Raw genomic sequence first — 22,665 nt, forward strand, 5'->3', positions numbered from 1 at the left:
CTGCATTAAAATAGGGTACATATGCATGAGAAGTGGAGGTTAGCTTACTATAATCATATTTTAAAAAGCAGCTGACACTACATTATGTCAATGCTGTATATATTTCGAATGAAATTTGTTATATGCTCTTAAAATTTTGCTCTAGACATTACAGAGCACAGAAAATGGGTTGCATTACCTTCCTTATTTGCAGGATGCTAAATTGCACCCTGATAATATGTGTCTAATTTCATAGCTTCAAAGGTTGAAGAGTGCAAATGAGCATCAGTGCAGAAGTAATTAATTGCATTATAAGGATATTCACTTTCCCACACTGCTTGGACTCAATCTCTGTGTTGCACCTGAGACAGCCTATTTAAATGTCCTTAAAACATCATGCTCTGGGGAGGAGTAAGAAAGGGTACAGTTGAAGAGGACAATATCTGATCACTGCTGAAAGAAAAATCTGGGAATGTTTTCTCTGCACCTCACCAGTCTCTGAAACAACAACTTGTGCTACATAGAGGGTTCACTTTCCTCAGCAGTTCCTTTAATTGGACATGGAAAATTCTTAAGTGTGCTCTATTGGTAGGTTAATGCACTTCTGTTTTTTCTTTAGCTTCCAATAAGAAGAGATGGATGCATTTTTTTGACACTTCCCCTGAGTTGTAGTTTGTTTTGAAAGTTGGAGGTAAAAATATACGGTTCTTGAAACAGATCAGAAGCAGATTGTTCTTTCTTAGAAGAAAAGGCAGTGTGGATCTAAGCTTATTTGGCATTTTGAAAGAGTTGAGCAACAGCTGGACCTGAATAACACTTTTACAACATAAGGTTTGAAAACACTGTAAACAGCCTCGTTGCAGTCTATTTCCCATGAAAACAGCATAACACAGCATAACACTGTGATCCTACATAAAACAAAATGTGTCTTACTCTGTGTTTTTTACCCAACAAATAGCAGATACCTGGGGAAGAATATAAGAACACAGTGTGATAGCATCATGGGGAGGATGGGGGAACAATTGTTTCAGTCTTTCAACACAAGGTTTTAGAATCTTTGGCAATTATGGACAATTACAGATTTGACCTGTTCATATAATTTGTTTTTCTTTGAACCTGCTACTTTGTTTCCTTGGATGCCTGTTAGCCTGTATGTTAGAAGAGAAGGGAGTTGTGTTGTAGTTGCCTTTTCTGTGCTGTGATTTTACAGCCCATTCCTTAATTTTCTTGCAGCTATGACAGTTTTAATGAGATGCTGCAAATCACGAGTAGTAAGTCAGCCATTTCATGTTTGATTTTTTAGAATGCATTGGACGCTTTTAAGATTCACTGGACAGGGGCTTGTCTAGACCATGCTTTTGCCAAGAAAGGTTGGACAAGATGATCCCTGAGGTCTTTTCCAGCCTGATATTCCACGATTCTATAACTGATTCCCTGAAACGTCAAAGGTGTTTCGTATTTTATTTCCTGGAGATGCAAATGTGCCATTCCATTTCCCTTGTGTGCATTGAGAGTGCAGCTTCTCTCTTCCTCTCCATCAGTTTCTTTGCTATTCTGTTTTATTTGAAGATTCTATCAATAACTGGGGAACTGTGGGAAAGTTCTTGCAAAGGACTGGAATCCAAGGAATTCTCTCTGCTTCATAGGTTTCTTAGATAAATAATGATTTTTAAAAGTTGTAAATGTATCTATTTATAAAAGACACAGAATGGAAGCTGTACAGGATGGATTTAGTCCACAAACAAAACTATGGGCTCGATATTTATAGGGTAAATTGTGGTCAAAGGAAGATAGTGTAGTTTTAAAGAACTGCAAATAAAAGAAATTAGGCCATGTTTTGTAAACAAAGCCTTTCAAGTTTTTTATTATATATAGCTTTTATTTCTGTAGTTCTCTATATGACCTATAATGCTTATACATTTTCAGAGAGGATAAAAACATCTTTCTGTGTTAACTGAGGCCAGTTTTAATGATTACATTGGAACTCTACATGAGTCAACCCCAAACAGAAGGATTCTCTATGAAATACTTGAAATGTTTTGTAACCTTGTGTAACCTTCTTCTTTCCTGGTTGCTCTGAGATTCTACCCTCTTGCTTTGCAGGAATACGACCCCTAGGATTGGAGATATTCTTCAAAAGTTAGCTCCTTTCCTCAAGATGTATGGAGAGTATGTGAAGAATTTTGATAATGCAATGGAATTGGTGAAAACTTGGACTGAACGGTCACCTCAATTCAAATTCATTATTCAAGACATTCAGGTAATGGGGGGAGTAATGTAGGTCTCAAACTACTGCAAGCATATATTGAAATATATAGGTCTGGGGTGGGAAAAGGATTAAAAAGAAAATCAAATACCAAACCTCTTAGAATTAAGGGTTGCTGATTCTGTCCCCTTCACACAGCATTCTTTTTCCTCTCCCTTTCTCTTCACGCAGACACAAATGCCCACACAAATCCAGCCTTTCCAGTGCAACACAGAGCAGCAAAGAAAAAAGGCTAAAACATGGGAAGAATAAAAGAAAAGATTACATTGTGTCTTAGAATCCAAAAGTAAATCCTGTTTATCAGTGCAATTGTAGGTGCTTGCACTGAATCCATAAGTTCCTCTGTTGGCTCCCACCAGGGCTGTTGTGCAGAGCATTCCACGTTGGAAATAGATGCATAATTTCTAAACTCTGAGACACAAAAGGTAAAGAAAGCTTAACATTTGAGCAATGCACCACTCTTTTCAAAGGTGCTTTTTATACCCTCTAGTGCTCCCTGTGGGTTTCTCTCTGAAGGAGCAGGTTGTGTGCCTTCCAGTTGCAGACTGAGAAGCAAGGAAAAGGGATTTCTGTTTAAATTGTACTCCTTTGCAGGGTCTTGTGATTCTAAGCCAGGGAGGAGAGCTGTGTGTATTTTAATGAAGTCTCTTGATTGCATCTAAGGTTATGCAAATGTCTATACATCTTAAAACACTTCTGAAGGGTGTTACGTTATGAATGAAACCTTTGGGTTTCATTTTTTGTATTTGAAAACACTTCCTTCTGGGACTGATAAATGGACTACAAAGGTGTCTTTTAAGAATTGTTCTAGTATGTCATTAACTGTTTTTATTAATTCAGTTAACATTCTTTTTTTCTAAATTATTACAAAACTAAATTAAAACACACTGGAGTTTGTGAGTTTTTTTAGGACGGTTTTTATTTGTTAATTCTACTTTTTTTTCACAACTATTTTTAGGAAATAATTTCTAATCATTTGGTTCTGTAAAGTGGTTCCGTTTTCTTTCAGAAGGAAAAAGTGTGTTTCAATATATATTATTTATGTTTTATCAATAAGAACTTTTATTTTCCTACATCCTAATAACATTTTGCCTACTACATTGAAATATGTTTACATTTTTTTAGAAGGAAAAAGTATGTGGAAATTTGACATTGCAACACCACATGCTAGAGCCAGTACAACGAATTCCACGCTACGAGATGCTTCTAAAGGACTACCTAAGGAAACTGCCTCAGGATTCCCTAGACTGGAAAGATGCTGAAAGTAAGTACCTTCTATCCATTAAAAGAGTTGTAATAAGATATTACTAAGAAGATATTGTAAATTAAAGATATTTTCAGTCAAAATAAAGCAAAGAGGCAAAGTCCCTCTGCAAAGAGTGATAGGATGTCTTTAGTGGAGTTACAGGATTCTTTGAAAAAATATCTGTTGGAATAGTGAATGAAGATAGTATAAAAACTCTAAAGCTTTTAGTATTCTGCAGCACATAAATTTTGCTAAAGTTTTGGAATAGCACACAGGTTTTGATTTGTTTGCTTTGTGGATGATCAGGAATTGTGGTGGTGGGTTTTCTTTGCTTTTTTCTTGGTTTTGGGGGGGTTTTGTTAGCTGGTTTTTTGCTGGTTTTTTTGTGGGTTTTTTGGGGGTTTGTTTTTTGTTTTTTGTTTTTGGCATTTTGGTTTGCTTTATGCACATTTGGGATGTATGGCCCTTATTTGTAAAAAAAGTGGAGTTAGGCTCATTAATGTGTTTTTAAGCTCCTATGGGGAAAAAAGAACAGCCCAGATTGAAATTTATTCATCTTTGCGTGTACACAAGAAAAGTTCAAGGTGTTTCCCCAGATTGTTCTAAATTACTTGTCAGATATATATATTCTTTTAAGCATCTCATTCTTATGTATTACATAGAAAGAGGGGGAAAACAATAAGTAATTCCACAAAATTCTCATTTATTATGTAAATTACACACTAAAATATCTTTTTTAAATTATCAATAAAAAGTAACCAAGGTAAAGTGGAAAGCATAAGAAAGTCAGCTACCAGACAGAAATTATAATCTGGAAAGAAGAAGAAAAGTATTACAATTACAGATTAGAGCTTCAGCTCTTAAAATCACATTTTTTGTGACTAGAACAGTCGTGGTTCTCTCTTTTCTTTTTTCAGAGTAGTCCAAAATGTCAAACCGTGTTTTTTTAGGTGAAAGAACTCATATTACAAATATTTACAATAATGGTTTTACTTTTTTCTTCTTGTTCTTCTGTCTAGAATCCCTGGAAATTATATCCACTGCAGCAAGTCACTCAAATAGTGCAATAAGAAAAATGGTAAATGATCCTTGGTTTCCTGTTCACTTCTTTAATAGATTATATTTGAGTATTTGGTGAAGCTAGGAGTCTGAATTGCAAATCTTCCCTAAAATGCTAAAAATAGATTTTCCTGAGTCCAAGTGGTAGTTTCTGCTTAATGTATTTATATAGCTCCTAGGAATGACATACAAAATCTGGTGTTGCATACTACAAATCTGGCATTTCCACTCTTAAGTGGAAAATGGGACAGACTGGATTCTCTCCTGGCTCAAATGGCTGCCACTGTTCTGGACTCTTAACCATGTGGTTAAGATAATGGGTTTTTTTAAAGGATAGCTACTGTTACTGTACCATATCGGACTAGATTGATAGGTACTTCACTAAATATTTGAGATATTTTTGATGTGAAATGATGAAGACTGTGTATAACTGCATTTAAAAAATGACAACAGAGATAATATTTCTCAAAGTATTTGTTTCTCTACAGAAGAAGCTAATCAGTCTGTATGACTGAAGACACATAGCATATATATGTAAAATTTTTTTTTTCAATGCTAAGACTCTCCAGACTTACACAGGCTCCCACCGTTGTATTTAAAGGTGCTTAAAGATCCATTCCTTTAATCACTAAAGCTTTATAATTCTATTTCCATTGTAAAGGAGAATCTAAAGAAATTATTAGAGATATATGAGATGCTGGGAGAAGAGGAAGACATTGTGAACCCTTCGAATGAACTGATAAAAGAAGGACAGATCCTTAAACTTGCTGCTCGCAATACGTCTGCTCAAGAACGGTATCTTTTCCTTGTAAGTATGGTGATCTGTTTGCAGAAGTGGCTCTATACCTTTCTAGGCTTGAAAGAACTACCAAAGAGAGAAAGAAACTCTCTTTAGCTGATGTCAATGCTGTTCCACCAGTGATACTGAAGCATGGGTAAACCTTATACAGCTGGCAGAAAGGCTTGAAAGCACCACGTAGAACAGAAAACGTGGTTTAAATAAGTGGAACCAGTGTCCAGAAACTCACTTTATGTAAGTGGCAGCTGATTATAACTGCAGGTTCTAGAACATGGGAACTTTGACATTCTCATGAAACTGTAATGTAAAATCTTAGAAACTTAGTTCTGATGAACTGTGTGTTGGGGTCAAGTAAGCCTCATGGTGCTGTGGGAGTTTGTTATCAAGGCAGGTCATCCTCCTGTCAGGTGTCTGTGTCCTGTCTTGAAACTAATTCACTACAGCCATGCTCCTTTACAACTCCCTTGGAATTGGTTGGATGTAGTTCATTTCTTCCCATGCATTAAAAATGTCTAAAACCTTTGTCCTTATGAGCCTCTGGTGTTGAATGTCTTCTGGTTAATAAAGACCAATAAGATGTTTTTGAGGCATGACTCTCTCTTATCTCTGCTTCAAACAAAAAGAGAAATCACTGAATGATTAGTCCTGAAATGGGCCTAGACAGATGATTAAAATGATGCACATTTCATATGAGAGGTGACAAGTTCAAGTGTGCTCTGTGATACGGACTAGACCATAGGCTTGACAGCTTTTCTATGAAATACTATTTAACTGAAGTGAGTTTCTCTTTTTAATGATAAATTGTGAGAAAATGTGAAGGGAAATAAGGTGAGAAAATGAAACAATACAGATCTAATAACTTTTAGGCAGGGGCTTTAGACATTTAAACATTATTTGAAATTCTAATCTTTAATAAAGGAATATATCTTTGTCCTGCTCATGTCTTTTTTTTTCCCTGTGATATTGAGGGTTTCAGTGAATAAAAACTAAGACAGAAATATTTTCTTGGAGAAAAGACAAATAATGCCCTCAAACAATACTAGTTACAACCTCTAAAAAAACCAAATGCTTTTGGTACAGTGTAAATGTAAGTGTATAAACTGAAGAAAATAGTTCTTAGACTGCTGTTTAGTTTTCTCAAAACTGGGTCATAAGAATGCAGGTTTTTTTCTAATGGAAGGTTTACAATGACAGTCTGAGTGTAGTTGATAGCAAGTGCTGTGAAGACTGATGCATATACAGAGGAATTATTGTCTCCAATGAAGCTGTCCTTTTATTGCATTTCTAAACAAAGCAAAAGAAGTTGTCTTTCATGAGAGCTTTGCTGGTCTTCTGTATCAACTGAGCAGGAAACTCAGTCAGCTTTGCAGTATTGTCTCAGATCTTTGTATCTCTGGTTCTGTTAATGCAAAGTCATATGTTTGGGTTTTTTTGTTGTTTTTTTTTTCCTAGTTTAACAATATGTTGCTCTACTGCGTCCCCAAATTCAGCTTGGTAGGATCAAAGTTCTCAGTTCGAACCAGAGTTGGCATAGATGGTATGAAGATTATAGAAACTCATAATGAAGAATACCCACACACTTTTCAAGTGTCTGGAAAAGAGAGAACACTGGAGTTGCAGGCCAGGTAAGCAAAATATTTTAATCTAATTTTTGGAGGATTAAATATACCCAAAAAGAGTGGACTGATAGATCTGGAGTAAGGCACAACTGGCTTCCTCTTAATACAAGTGTTGTGTAGTGCACTGAGAGTGAAAGGTTGCCAAAACCCATATATTCTGAGTCCAAGAATCACTTGGATTGAAGATGCATCTATAAAATCTAGCACATTGCCTTGCTTTGCAGGAATACTTAAAATAGCTGTGAGTGGGCTGGCTGGAAAACTGCAAGCAGTGTACCTGGCTGGTACAGGGGCAATCAGTCTGACATGAGTGTTTTGGGACACTGAGTGTGTTACACTTTAGTCAGTGGCACTGCCCTTTATACCTTAGCCACCTTGGTACGAATGGTTTCTTTTCATCTCATGGCATGTCCACCCAAAACTCTCCACCTTGGTGGGTTAATGTCCACAGAACATAGTTTACTGCAGTGGTAGATGGGCACCTACTTTGCTCCATTCCTGTTTCCAGTCTACTTGTGTTATTCTAATCCCAGGCATCAACCTCACCCTGAAAGGCAAGTTCTTGCATACTTTTCCTCCAGTTGCACTCTTCTGACTGTCACTTTTCTGCTTTCCTTCTTAGTTCTTGTATCTTCCTCTTGTTGGGCTGAATTCTTGATGCTGCTTTTTGCATCACCTAGGCTAAACCTTCCCTGTCTAGCCTGCTCCACTTCAAGTAGGGTGCTCCACCTCTCCTTTTGGAACTGCATAAATATGTTATTCTTGGAAGTCAGGTTTTCATTGTAGAGAAGTGAGGATTAAATAAGCAGGAGGAAGTCCATGGTAGATGCAGTTTTGTGTTGACACCATGTATTTGGAGACAAACGATAATTACCTTTATGGAAAATCTGGTAATATTTAATGAGAGATACAGAAGTGCATATAGAAAAAAACCAGCATATAGAAATTTACCTACACTACCACTGAATTTGAAATTAAATACATACGTTGAAAAATGTCAGGAAATATTTTCAACTAAGGTTTTCAAGATTTCTGAGGCATGTTTTTGTCTATCACATCTACTACAAGTTCCTGTATGATGTCTGGCTAAGCACTGAGCAAGTTGTTATCCCATATACCCATTTTAGTGATGAAGCATGGCGTTTCACTATACCATTTAAGATGTATATTTTAATTGGAAGAAAAATGATGCAAAAAAGCAAATTCATTTTGTTAACATTCCTGTATACTGGTAATTGAAAGTTTATAGCATTAGTTTATTTTAGGTGTGAGAAAACCATGTTTTCCAGTTTTGTTTTATGAAGCCTTTTAGAATTCCTTAAGTCTGCACAAAATTGTGATGGAACAAGTACCAAACAAGATCTTATTCTTATATTAGAATAATCTTGATTAATGTGTGAGTATTGTATATACCCTATACCTTCATGTTCTTAATTCATAAGGTTTCAAAGTGCCTGTGATGTTAATTCTTATCTAATTTCTGACTTAAAGGTTGCAGACTGTTTTCATTACTAACACTAGCTAGTAGTTTCTAATAGTGCCATTACTTGTGATGTAAGGTGCTTTTCCAAGATTTGAATGTCCAAATCCTGCTGGTATATTTTGAGGACAAGATTGTCATACAATATCAGAGTTGAATATGGCTCCTCTCTCATTTCTGTGTATCTTATTTGTGCTAATGTTAAGTCATATGTATCTGCCCTGATAGCCTAAAGCAGAAAAGGGTAATTTCTTCTCTTCGGTTTATAATACTAAAACACATATTTTCCTTTGGTTTAGTTGGATACTCTTCTTGTCACTGTGGACAAGTTTAAACAGCAGCAACAACAACAAAGAAAACCATTAAGGAAATTACTTTTGTTTTCTGTTTCGTTGTGTTTGTTGGTTTTTTTTTTTTTTTAATGTTGTATAGTTAATTATTAACATTGCTTACATTTAAATTAATGAGAATTACTTCAGAAGCTTGACTTTTGCAAGAAGTTGTTCATAATGAGATGTTTCCTGAACTCATTCTGTACTAATGTATCGAATATTTCTTTTAGTTCTGAACAAGATAAGGAAGAATGGATAAAGGTAAATTCATCTACATTCTTTATTTTCTAAACAGTTTTTCACTAAAGTACTCAAAAAAGTAGTATTCATAATTTCTGGGTATAGCTTCCCTCTGCTAATCAGTAACTTGTCAGAATGCAGAGAGTCCATTTAAAATTTATTATGTTTGAAGAATTTCTCTATTGTTTCTTTAGGCCCTTCAGAATACTATCGAAGCTTTTCAGCAGAGGAATGAAACTTTCAGAAATGCTATTGCTAAAGAATATGAAGACATGCCTGTTGAGGTTTCTGTAAGTTGCTGTTACTACTTTGTAACCTTCTAGTACCCATTTTGTTCTTCAATAACCAGAGAAAGTTTGCAAGAAACTTTGTTGTTGAACTCTTTTTTATTATAGCAGAGGAATAACAAAGTAGTCATCTTGTTGGTAATTGTTTTTTTTCATGATGCCAAGCCTTATAAACAAGCCTCTTATTTTCTTAAAATGCCTAACAGAATACCCTTTCAGTGATGCATAACCATTTTTGACTGCAGTCTTTGTTGTTTCTTGTATTGATTTCAAAGTCCACATTGAGCTGTTTTGCCATTTCCTTTCTAGAGGGAGAGAATAATTATTTTCTCTATTTAAAGTCCTGCAAAACTTTTTCTACTGCTTTTTTTTAAGCTTCCTATCCTCCTCTCACCCCTCTCCAGAATGCTGAGCTTGGCAAGAGAGCACCGAGGTGGATACGAGACAATGAAGTAACCATGTGCATGAAATGCAAGGAGCCTTTTAATGCACTGACAAGGAGAAGGCACCACTGCCGAGCATGTGGACATGTAAGTGCAAAATTTTGGCTAAATCTGTAGCTGTTGAGGAGGCCTGGAGAACAGTTCTAAGCACCTACTTGACTTCTGATGGCTGCTTGTTATGCATCAGTTCCCTGCTGTGCTTGTGGCTGGAAGGAGGAGCTGTGTCAGGCATACCACAAAGGATCCTCTGTCTCCTTTAGCTGGCATGGGAAATTTGGAAGTCATTTGGAGCAGTGGAAGATGGGCTTTTGTGTAAAATGTCCTGAGCCCCTGGACATACAGTACTGTTTCTCCTGAGTGGCCTCCACTGATCTCAAGTTTCAAGACCACATTAAACTGACATAAACCATCATCATCCCAGGAAGTGCTGGCTGCCTCCTCCTACCAATCTACTACCTTCTCTCTCCTCTCCTCAAGAAGACCATGAATACCTGCAGTTAAGATTGTTCCAACGAGTTAACAACATCCCAGCTGGGTTCAGTGTGTAACTGTGTAAACAATGCAGAAAGGACCAGGGAAGGAGAGAAGGTTAGGAAGGGGAGACAGTGTTACTTCTGCTTTCCATGTGTGGACGCAATTAGGCTGGTGAAGGGACTCGAGCACAAGTCCTGTGAGGAGAGGCTGAGGGAGCTGGGGCTGTTCAGCCTGGAGAAGAGGAGGCTCAGAGGAGACCTCATCACTCTCTACAACTCCCTGAAAGGAGGGGGGAGCCAGGGGGGGTTGGTCTCTTTTCCCAGGCAACTCTCAGCAAGACAAGAGGGCACGGTCTCAAGTTGTGCCAGGGGAGGTTTAGGTTGGACATTAGAAAGAATTTCTTTACTGAGAGGGTGATCAAGCATTGGAATGGGCTGCCCAGGGAAGTGGTGGATTCTCCGTCCCTGGAGATATTTAAAAAGAGACTGGATGTGGCACTCAGTGCCATGGTCTGGTAACTGCAGCGGTGGGTCAAGGGTTGGACTTGATGATCTCTGAGGTCCCTTCCAACCCAGCCAATTCTGTGATTCTATGATGCTACAGTAGCAATGCCACTTACTTTAAAGTGACTGTGAGGTAGTGGTATGACTTGAGAGTTTTCAGAAATTAATAAAAGATGAGCAAGTGTACTGTGTTTTCATTCCTTGCCATCCAGCAGCTCTGCCTTTCTCCAGCAGGTGGTAGTGCAAGCCCAGGTTTAATTTTTGTCTTACAGGTTGTCTTGTGTGATTTCTTCCCAACGTTTTTCTTACTGCATGCACGGTGCTGCTTTTGTGCTTTGCAGGACACTACAGACCTCTTCAGAAGCTCTCAGTTATTGATTATAATGTTGTCACCTGGGGATTATTTCTAGATCATTCTAAAACTCCTCTATTAATCTTAAGATAATAGCATTCCTATTTTCCCCCCTTTTGCTTAGACTCCTAACTAATCTAATATATAACATCTATTGTAGTTTTATCACACCTTCTTGCACTTTAATTTAAAAACTGGACTATTTTCTTTCTGCAGCATGGCTTCTGCTATAATCTGACTCCATTCCTAACTTTTTTAACCTACAGATATAATTGAAAGCCTGATGTGGTTTTATACAAAGTAAAAAGTTCCCACCAAGTAAATAATAAAAGGCACTTCTGGTTAAGAAGCAATGACACAAATTTTGAAAATCTTTATTTTCAATTAAGTTGACATGTCATAAAGCCATTGTATTTCTTGTTATGAATAATTAAGGAAAATATTACTGGGTAGATAAAATGATATTTTTATTAAATTCCGTTTTTAGAAAATTTTAGAAACACTGAAAATTTGTATGTATGTTTTTCTTTTTCATTTCTAAGGTGGTTTGCTGGAAATGTTCTGATTACAAGGCACACCTAGAATACGATGGCAATAAGTTGAACAAAGTCTGCAAGGACTGCTATCATGTTATAATTGGTTGCACAGACAGTGAAGAAAAGAAGAGGAAAGGCATCTTGGAGGTGTGTCATTTCAAAATACTATATGTGCATAGTTGCAAACAGTTTTAGCTCACCAGTAGGTGAAAAATGGTGGCATTGTGGGCATGCTTTCTCTTTGAGAAATAAAGGGTGTGTGGACTGAATTTATTCCATCTGATGGATTTTGGTTTTCACCGTTCGTCTTGAATGAGACTACTTTTTCCTTACAATCTTTTTTTAAATGAGGAATTATGAACCTTAGAGCTTGTTTGCTATTTTACATTACATCAGCTAATGTGATCAGAGAGTACCTTTCCTTGTACATCTTCAGTTTTCATCTTCTGCACTTGTGCAATTTATGAGCAGGAGGAAAAATAGAAAACAGAATTGCAATTGCCCTTCACATTTCTTAAATCCCCTTTTATCAGCCCTTTTAAAGTGCCTCTAACATACCACAGAGGACTATCATCCTAACTTTGTCAGGGCATATGTTTATCTTGGAATGTAGCAAAAAAGGGTTGAACTCTGAGCTGAATACCAACAGGGGAAAAAAAAAAAAAGGAAAAAAATAAGATGGAGATTATAATTCATTACAGTTCATAATCCATGTTATCTTGACTACACTTTACCACATTCTTTTAAATGAGAGAGAGTAGGGACCACAGGATTTGCTTGCTTGCCTTCTAGTCAAGAGGCTCCTGCTTCTTGACATGGTGTTTTTTTTAAGGTAGTGGAAGGAGCAATAGTGTCTCTTAGAAATGTCCATGGCTGGCAACAATATTGCAGCATCCAGCAGCATCAGCACTAGGAGAGGGGAAGAAAAATGATGCAAGGAAATTTTAACACATAATCATTTTGTCTTTCTGCTCTTCTCAGGATCACTATTTAACCTGAGTAGCCTGTCACTCTGTCTTCAGATTTTAAGCAATCTACCTAATCTTTTGTCTAGAATTAGTGCTTGCATTCTTACGTTATTCTTAAAAATGTGTTTGCATCTGATCCTGTCATAATATTTTGACTGCCAAAACAGAGTAGCTGTTGTACTGGATAGTGAGTAGCACTTGATGCCTAACGTGATGTTATTTTAAGAAGTCAGACGTTGTAGATACTAAGATAAAAAGAAAGATTAGCTGTAGTGTCAAAGTGAGATTTAAAATGGTCTTGAAGTGTATAATCCAAAATTACTGATGAAAGAATGACCAGATTGCACACATTGTGCTTATATGTTTGCATTGTACTTATTGTCTCCATAAATTGGTCTTTCATGATCTTTCTTGGGTATTTGCTTAAGCTCTTTTGCAGATGCTATCCATCTATTTCTTTTTTTTTTTCTGTTCTGGGTGATTTTAGTCTTTCTTTAAGGAAAGTTTATTTTACTTTTTATGCTTTATACTACCTCCTAGATTGAATCTGCAGAAGTCTCTGGAAATAGTGTCATATGTAGCTTTCTTCAGTACATGGAAAAATCCAAGCCCTGGCAGAAAGCATGGTGTGTTATACCTAAACAGGAAGCTCTTGTGCTGTACATGTATGGTGCTCCACAGGTATGTACAGAGAAGCTGGAAAAGGTTTTAATAATTACTGTCACTGACATTAGGGGAAGAGAAGTCAAACAGCTTGGGAATGGAGGAAAGATACGGGGTTTTGATTTTTTTTTTTTTTTTTTTTTTTGATTTTTTTTTTTTTTTTTTTTTTTTTTTTTAAATCCTGTACAGAAGAAGCTCTCCAGCAGATTATTTGTGTGTTCTTAATTAGAAACTTCTCCTTCTTGTTAGGATGTCAAAGCTCTGGCTACAATTCCACTTCTGGGATATACAGTAGATGACACTCCAAGAAGTGCTGACCTCCCACACAGCTTCAAACTGACCCAGTCTAAGTCTGTGCATAGCTTTGCTGCAGACAATGAGGAACTCAAACAGAAATGGCTAAAAGTTATCCATTTGGCTGTCAAAGGTGAGACAACAGAATGTCAAAATGAAGTGCCAGTGAATGTAGAAGAGCAACCTGAGTCTTCTAAAACATCTGAAAGATGAAGCTCAAGAACACATGGCATTTTTAAAAGGTTTCAATTGAATTTGTGGTTAACTTATATGTTAACCTTTCATTGCTCAATCAAAATTAAAAAAAAAAAAAAAAATAAAGAAGAAACTTCCTACTACCGTACACATCTTAGCACTTTATGTTTGGGAAAAATTCTGGTCTTTTTAGGGATCTTTTTCTTATATTTATGTTCTGTTGTTAAAAGTGATGTACAGGTCCATTTCAGAGACTATTAAAAAAATGTGAATGCTATAAGAAAACTTACTAACTTCACTGTTCGTCATGATGCAAATTTTTTTGAAAATCCAGTTGCTCTTCAGTTAACGTTTGCTACTTTCAGATGCAAAGAATGCAAATATTGAAGCTTCCTACTTATGTGTTAGGACTTGCAACAGGATAAAAGATATACCTCCACATTGCCAAAATAGATCTGTAGCTAAACACGCAGGGACAATTTGGTTTCATGTATGTAGTTTATAGATTGAATTCCATGGCTCTGTAGATATGTTGTGTTCACTTGTCTTTTTAAAGTAATGCAAATTGCCTACACAGGTATATTGGCTTTTAAAGTTTGAATTTATCAAGGAAACAATCTAATGATTTTCAACCTAGAAACGAATACCTAAAATATGAGAAAACAATATATAATATATATACAGTATTAAAAATGTACAATACTTGATTTTTTTCTTGGATTTCATGATACTGGGTTCGTATTAGTGAATAATTTATTTAAAAAGCATGTTTTCTATTTGAAATTAAACACAGTCCTAAATTAAAAAATACTGTTCAGTGATTTGTTTTAATAACTGACACTTAATGATCTTGATATTTTTAAGCATTAAAAAATAGCAGTAACGTAAGTGGCATGCAATGGACAAGTAAGTTCCACTTGTGTTTGAAAAAAGAATAGTCACTTTTCTTCAGTGTCCTATCACTGTTATATTTAAGAGTGCTGTAGTTCATTACTAAAATGCAGTATGTGGTTTGAGAAAAGCAACAGATTCTAGTAACCTTCTGAGAACTTGTATTTTTGCTATGATGGTTATTAGAACAAAAGAACATTTTGAACTCGTATCTTCTAATTTTTGCAGAAGATCAGCTACTGTCATACTTATTTATGGCAACAATCTCTGAGGACTATTGTTATCAAGTAGAGCCTACTTCATATGAATCTGATATGAAGTATGAGCCTGCAGATCTCAAGTTGCATTAACTGACGTTATTTGCATTTTGCATTGTGGGAATAAGGACTTGTTGGCTTTGCAGTATTAAGTCCCATATGAACTTCCATTCATATTTGGGTTTTTACACACAAAGGCAAATGACCTCCCTGAAATTCTTGCTGTAACTTCCTCAGATGAAATATGGCCAATTCAGAGGTAGTGATTGACTATCAAGTAGACAAAATAATCATTATCTTTCCTTTTCTGACCCCTCAAAGGAAAGAAAATATTTAACTTCTGCAATCAACTTTTCATAAGAACATTGAGGAGTCTTACTTCTCAGTATAACTGTGATCTGTATTTTAAATCATGTCAAGCTGAAGAGCTCAGGTCAAGTCCAGTTTTGTTAGTAACAGGAGGGAAGATTTAAAGTGTTGCTTTTTTATAATGGACTTTTCAGACAAAGTATCCACCGAACTCCCATTCCCACTTTTTCTGCAACACTATGGGAAAAAATATACTCCTTTAGAATTTAACAAGGTATTGTTAAAAGTAATCTCTGTTTTTTAATGTCAGGCAACTTAATGTTAGTGGGCTGGATTTTGCTCTCACCTGCACAATTCCAACATGGCCTTTAGCCTTCAAAACTTCACACCTTATGTTAGTAATGATCAGGACATGGCATTGTAGAGTACCAATTCTACAACTGACTTCACACATATCAGTTCTGAATTCTTCTTTGGGTGCTCCTCGTGTCCAAATTATTCTGCATGTAACTCTAGTACAAGCTCTTCTGTAATTCCCTAAGAGAATATTTCTATCCCTAATATCTGTATCTATCCCTAAGAGTATTTCTACTGTCAGATATACTTATTTATGGGCAGCTTCAGCTTGCTTTGTTTCACTTTGTGTACAGAGATGTGTAAATCTCTGGCTGTGTCTCCCTAGCTAGTGTCTGTCATCTTGTGTGTATCTTGATGAGGGATGGGGGAATATTCAGGTAAGCAAGAAGAGCTCTCCATGGCTAACTTCCTTTCGTGGTCACTGTCTTCTAAAAGACTTGTGGGATCTGGAGGGTCATCTGATCATACCCTAATATATAAAAGCGTTGTTTCCCATGTTGAAGTTGTTGAATGTCTGGGGAAGAGTTGCCTGATAGGTGTCCCCAGATAAGATGGACTAAGCTATTGTGAAAACAATGTGTTGGTATGACTGTAACCAGGTAGTGTATTAAGTTTTCCAAGCTCCTGCAAACTTAGTTCTGAGCCAAGTAGGAATACCTACTCTAGATGAATGATTAGGGAAATTATCAGAAGCAGCAATTGCTGAGCTGTCTTGTTGCAGTAGTGTTATGGAGTTTCTGAAGCTGCCTGAATGATTTCAGCATCTCCCAGACAAAGCCCTGCATTTGGGCATAAACAATTTGAAATGAAATTAGGATTGGGAGTTATTTATTTGGATGTTAGCCTCATGTTTGTTCTCTGTCATTAAAGTTTATATTGCATGGAATATTTTATTTACCCCAGCTAAACCTATTTCTTGCTCTCATAATCAGTTGCCTCGTTGGAATTGGTCTGAGTCAAAACGTCTTGGCACTCAAATCTATGGTTCTTTGTGTATTTTGTAGGAAAAGTATGTACCACCAATGTTAGAGATCAGAAGATGGAGAAAGTGTTTCTAGATTTAACCACCCTGTTTTACTCCATTCCCCACAAAGAAGCCTCCCCCTTAAAGCATCCAAAATTTTTCTCCAAGTTGTAAACTGTGGCCACAAAGGAACAAATTCAAAGTAGTAACTGCTGCAGCTTCGGTGTCATGACCAAAGCAGTCAAATTAAAACTATCATTCTAACAAGGTATAAGCCATTCAGTTGTTAATTTTTTTTTTTTTTTTTTTTTTTTTTTTTTTTTTTTTTAGGGCAGTAAATCCACTAGCACTAAGCTGTGTGTGTAAGGAATTTACTATAACTGAGCTTTCATTCATAATACATGAATGTGTATGAAATGCTCTGCTGAATTATTTAAGCTTTGAGATTTTTCTGTTCAAGAAATGCTTGTTTCTCCCTTTAATAGTGACCAATCTTCTGTGCAGCCTAAAGCAGTTCAAAAGTTGTTTTGTGTGTGGTTTTATCTGTGTTCAACAGAACTGTGGCTTAATTTTAGCATTATGTGTGTAACATGTATTAATACATTTTTCAATATGACAGTATTTTTCCCCCATCATGGAAAAATAATGTATCATGCTATCTGCACATCTGCACCATTCTTCCAGATCCTCTGAAAATTGTTTTCTGATATCATCTACTCCTGCTTGATAGAAGAGCTTCTGTGAAATCTATAGGATCTGGTATTTTCATATCCCTTTACACTGGGTAGTTTTATTTATTCCAAAATGTATTTAATTTTAAACCTTAAATGCATGCAATATATAGTGGCACTTTTCATGAAAAACCTTCTCAAAGTGCTTTATAAATTTCCTCAAATATTCTAAATCCCTTTCTTAGAAAAGAGGATTTTTATTCCTATTTTTAAATTAAGGATGAAGCCAGGGCACTGATTAAATGTAGAATAAATATGTACCACATGCATAAATTTTAGCTGAGCTATAGAAGCATGCACTGAAGAGTTCCAAGTGGAGTCAGGAGGACAAAATAATTATAATACCTATGTATATATAAAAATAATGGGGCAAGATGTGGAGACACTTGACAGGCTCTTGGGGTTTCTTTGTTGGTTTTGAATTTTTTTAGTTTTTGTTTGTTTGTTTGTTTGTTTTGTCTGTGGCTTTTTTAAACCTACATCACCACATAGCTGGTTTAGAAACAGGTCAGCCTTTTATTTGAAGACAAGATTAAATGAGAACAAATGCTAGTGGCTCTTTATAATGAAGGAAAGGCTATCACAAAAAAAAAAAACCCCAAAACATTCCATGTAGAAATAATTCTAAGCAATAAAAAAGGAGCTTTCTCCATGAATCTATTTAGAGGTCTGTTGTAAACTAGTGTAGACCTGCTGAAGTTAATATACTTTTTTTTTACTTAAAATTCACACAGAATCTGCCTTATATTATACAAAGACACTGGTGGAAAATCAGGATTTCACCAGTTTGAGAGCTGCTGTCTTACTATGTCTCATCTGGAATCACAGTGTTCAGCTGAGCTTCAGATAGGTTTCAGTTGGAGATAACTGATGTAGGGTGAGTGCAAACAGCTGGAAATTTATAACAAAAAGTAAGTGGTTGGAGAACAGAAATAATTTTGTGGCAGAGTTGACTATCCTTAGGATAAAACCAGTGGTGAAATGGGCATCATTCTTAGTCTGTGGTGTAGTGTTATTTGAAATCTGAAATGAAATATATGGACTTAGATTTTTTTCTCCAGTCTGTGGCCTGTTGGTATGAGGAATTGACCTAGCTGGTGCTGACCCATGGGACCATAGTGAAGTATGTTCCTTGGATAGGAGTTTTAATCTGCTAGTCAGATTGTTTCCTAAATCCTTTTTCCTTTAACAGAACACAACTTTAACTTAATGATTGTATATGTGTGTATATATGCACATATACATATGTATGTGTGTGTATATGTATATATGTGTATTTATATATTTGAGATTATTATTCAGATGACCTGTTTTCAAGGAGTATTTTACAATCAAAAAATACACTGTGCTGCATTCAAAATATAATGTATAGTGACTGGGTTGAGTACACGTTTCAGAGGAAAAAAAATCAACAGAAGTAGATCTGCTTTTGTGGTAGGTTTACTATTTCAACCTCATTTATTTCAAAATGAAGCCACTCGGAACTCAGTAAGGCACTCAGTCTGCTTCCTTGAAAATCTGGTGATTAAATTTCTTCCCAGACTCAACTATGGCATTTTTTTTTCACCCTTCCTCTTCCTAGCACAAGTGAATGTAGAACGTGTTTTTTCTTGACTAAAATTTTCAAGCAGATTTCTTTGAATAAAACATGTTTTCAGCCACTGCATCAACACCAGCCTGCTTCAGTTTCAAGTTCATCCTTGTAGATTCATTAACTATTGATGGCTAAAAAATTCAGAAAAGGGGGGAACTGTGTCAAAGCATTTTTGCATGTATGTGTCCTAGTATTTTGAAGAAAGAAGCCAGATTTGTTGCATATAGGAAACAGTTTGCAATACAAGTATTGGGGTTTTTTTAATTAGCATGTTCTCTATTCAGCAGCCCTCAAGGTGGATTAATACATTAATTTTAGTGGAAGCTGGATCAGAAGTAATGTTTGACATCAGAATTATAGGCTATACACATTAATTCCTTTTCATTATGGAAACATTTCTGGTTTGAGAAAACACTTTTTAAAAATACTGAGATTTGGAAGAGGGGTAAATTTGTTCTGGTTTTGCAATAAAGTGAAGAATATTTAAAAAGTGAAATATAAATGCTGTTGTAAGTTCTGCAAATGTAAGTGGTCATTTTATGGTCAAGAAATATATGAATGTAAAAAAAATGCAAATACTGTATATATTTTCTGTAATATATGTATATTGGGTCATAAGGTGGGTGGAGAATTGTAAAAATTAAGCACTTTAATTCCTGTTGAGTACTTAAAATGAAAAGAAATTTGTATCCTGTAAAATAAAAGCATCATTAAATAAGTATTGCTGGTTGACTTGTTTGTTGGTTTGGGTTTTCTTTGCCCACCTACTGCTTACTTTGCTGATGAAATTTTTAAACTGCAGTTCCAATTGTGTGTGTGACCGTAGGGACCCACCAATTTTGGGACACTGGTATCTAATTTGCTGAAGTGCTGGATACTCAAGTACTTCTAAGTTGATAGAAGATTCATTCTGAACATGTAAAGGGCTGTATCTAATGCTATGATGTCTTAGGTTGTGACTATAATAGATGCAACACTTCACAGTTTAGATCCATATTTCTGTAATGGGAATAATAATGTTCTCTCATGTGACCAGGATGTTATGAAAGAACTTCATGGACTTCAACAATGCCACCCCCATAGAAATGTGCAGAAAGAATGAAACGTGTTCAGTGCAGCCCCACATTTTTCTTATTGTTAGGCAAGCACTGATCTGAACAAAATGATGAAACAAAGCAGGGAGCAGGTGCTCAGGGTGCTTTCTTGTTCACTGAATTGGAGTGGTTCTGCAAAGCAAAAACTGATCAGGTATTTAGCTGGATCATGATCCTAAGCATGCACAACTTTGATCCTTTACGTTCATTTGCTAGCTAAGCACACATTGAGTTGATGGAAGTGCCATGTAGGCTGCAGCTGCTCCTTTTCTAAGTGCCCTTTAACAGACAGAAAGAACCATTTGCAATTGCCTCCTGTTTCCATCATCTGGCCACAGTAAGTCTGTTTTGATTGTATCTGTTTTTTTCTTCCTCTTCTCCTGCAGGTGGGCACAATGTTGCAGAAAAGACTTTCCCCAAAATATAGAGAGGAAAAATTTGCTGCATTACTTGTCAGTTTAGTTCCTGTCTGGGAGGAGCTGTGTACAAGGGTTTTGTTTAGTTTCCTCATTTTCTTCTCTTTGCAAACCCAATTTGAAAATAAGTATTGATGAATCACAAAAAGTAATGCTTTCCTTCCTTCTTACATATTTTTTCCCACTAATTTTTCTGATTCCCTGCCCTGTGATTCATTGTTCCAGGACCATTATTCAGTAAGCACATTGTAGTGCCCTCTATGTGGAGATAAAAATAGCAGAAGCTACCCTAAAAATGTGCTTTAATAAGAAAACATAACATTAAAGCTACGTGAAATTCATAATCACAACTCCTACTTAATTTCTTTTTATCAGTTGGTTTAATAAGCACTGATACTTCTACTCGGTAGCAAATTGCCCAAGAGCCCATCAAGTCCAGGGTTGGTAAATTAGTGGTAGATGGCATCTTCTCTGGCCCTCCATAGGAGCCTGACTAATGCTACCTCTCATTACCACAAAATTGTTCTTGGCTTTGTATGAGCTTCCTCACATGAGACTTGGCATACCTGCCTTATGTAAACACATCACTTGGAGCTTGTTTCCTTAAAGAAATCACTTGGAGGGTCCTGTGGTGTCTCTAATGAACAAGCAGAGAGATCCTTATCATTGCTGACCATTTTGTCTTGGAACCTCTTGCCCTCTGCCTCTTGGCCCCATGCACTAGGCAGTCACAAAAATATTAAGCCTTCTCAGACCCAGTTCATGTGGTAAAAACCTGGCTGACTTTATTTGCTTGGGGTCTACCTCATGTCTCTGTTGCTAGTTTCTGTTTGTGTCTCAAGACCATGATATTCTGGTGTCATGAGCAGAATGCTATCTGCTATCTCAAACTGTTACATTTCTTTGTGTTATAGCTTATTTTTCAAATTCCTTTGCCTGATTTGAAGTCTTAAGTTTTCCAGTTGGTAGCTACACTTGCTGCAGCTGTGATTTGGTATTTGTTTTTTTGTGGGTGGTTTGGTTTGGTTTGGTTTGGTTCCCCCCCCCCTTTTTTTGTTTTGTTTTGTTTTGTTTTATGTTCGAGGTTTTTTTAAGTGCTTCTTATCACTAGTTAGAACTCACATAGTGTCTAACTATTGGCATCATCTTATCAAGAGAATTCATAAAGAATTTCAGCCACCAAATCTCTCTCTCTCTCTCTCTCTCTCTATATATATATACACATATAATATTCTTCTTCTTTTGGTAGATGAAAGAAATATCTGCTGTCAGAAGTATGCCCTTGTGAAACAGAGCTTTAGCTATGAATCTAGGGTAAAACTTGGTGGACTGCAGATGGATTTCTAGTTGCCAAAACTTCTTCACATTAGTTTTACGGAATACCACCCTACTTAGCTTGAAGATTTCAGAGGTGCCTAGCTTTAGTTTCCGTATTTGAAATATTAAAATAACTAATGGTTCCAGACACAGAAATTGTCTTGGGAGCAGAATCCAGAACTACCTTCTCACCTTTCTCTGTAGCCTCTCAAAATCTCATGTTCTCTTCTGCCCTTTCCTGCTCCTGTCTCAGGCAGGAGTGTCTCACCGTGACACTCTTGCTCGGGGAACATGGGGAGATGAACCCTCTCTTTGGTCCACTGGACACTGAACTTGTATCTCTGATCTTATGAGATACTTGTGCTCTGAAGTAACCCTGGATGTTTGTGCTCTTTTGAGCATGTTTTAACATACTCATTCTTCCAAACTCTAGGCAAGGGTCCCTGCTTCACAGAAATGGGGTTTGGACTTTGATTGCTACTGAATGCAAGAACCTTCCCACAGTAGAAATTAAATTAATGACCTCACGATGGAAGATGAGATTTCAACCATAATTCCATTTAGACTTATTGCACAGCTATGTAGAGCTACCTGCTTTGCTTGTTCTGCCTTACATGAATGTTTCTTGGCTTGAAAGAGGGAATCCCAATTTTTTAGCTTAAGGCTTTGGGAGTCAAGTATTTATAAAAGACCTACCTTGCCTATGTTGTATTTTGGTATTTAATTTCAGACTAAAATTAACCTATTCCTCTTAACTGAATGATCTTTAGTGGCTGAAGGACATCTTGCAATTCTGTTTCATGTTACAAGACTCCCATCCATGCACACCAAGACAACTCCATGATGCTAAACAAAGCATGATGGGTAAAGACATAAAATGTCCACTCCAGAACTGCAACTCGGACCTGAACTAAAAAGCTTAAGGTACCTGTGCTTGAAGTATCCATTAATCTTATGTGCAGGCTCTAATGCTGGAAATCACATATGCTCGAATGATTTA

At 36.4% G+C, this 22,665-nt stretch overlaps 1 protein-coding gene and 1 long non-coding RNA gene across 7 annotated transcripts in view; one reads left to right on the plus strand and one right to left on the minus strand.

Moving 5' to 3' along the window:
• FGD4 (FYVE, RhoGEF and PH domain containing 4) overlaps positions 1–19,570 on the plus strand; it is a 103,729-nt gene extending 84,159 nt beyond the window's left edge. For all 6 annotated transcript variants that reach the window (XM_071769165.1, XM_071769178.1, XM_071769186.1 and 3 more), the window contains 11 exons: positions 2,083–2,239; positions 3,371–3,509; positions 4,511–4,569; positions 5,212–5,358; positions 6,802–6,974; positions 9,011–9,041; positions 9,215–9,310; positions 9,712–9,837; positions 11,622–11,762; positions 13,124–13,264; positions 13,496–19,570. In XM_071769165.1, the coding sequence (XP_071625266.1) occupies positions 2,083–2,239; positions 3,371–3,509; positions 4,511–4,569; positions 5,212–5,358; positions 6,802–6,974; positions 9,011–9,041; positions 9,215–9,310; positions 9,712–9,837; positions 11,622–11,762; positions 13,124–13,264; positions 13,496–13,753 (1,468 nt within the window). In that variant the 3' untranslated portion in view covers positions 13,754–19,570. The remainder of the gene's footprint in view (positions 1–2,082; positions 2,240–3,370; positions 3,510–4,510; positions 4,570–5,211; positions 5,359–6,801; positions 6,975–9,010; positions 9,042–9,214; positions 9,311–9,711; positions 9,838–11,621; positions 11,763–13,123; positions 13,265–13,495) is intronic.
• The window catches only part of LOC139787651 (uncharacterized), a 376,416-nt gene that overhangs the window by 333,897 nt on the left and 19,854 nt on the right, over positions 1–22,665 (minus strand). The window lies entirely within an intron of this gene.

The sequence above is a fragment of the Heliangelus exortis genome, chromosome 1 (genome assembly GCF_036169615.1).
Source record: "Heliangelus exortis chromosome 1, bHelExo1.hap1, whole genome shotgun sequence".
Classification (NCBI taxonomy): domain Eukaryota; kingdom Metazoa; phylum Chordata; class Aves; order Apodiformes; family Trochilidae; genus Heliangelus; species Heliangelus exortis.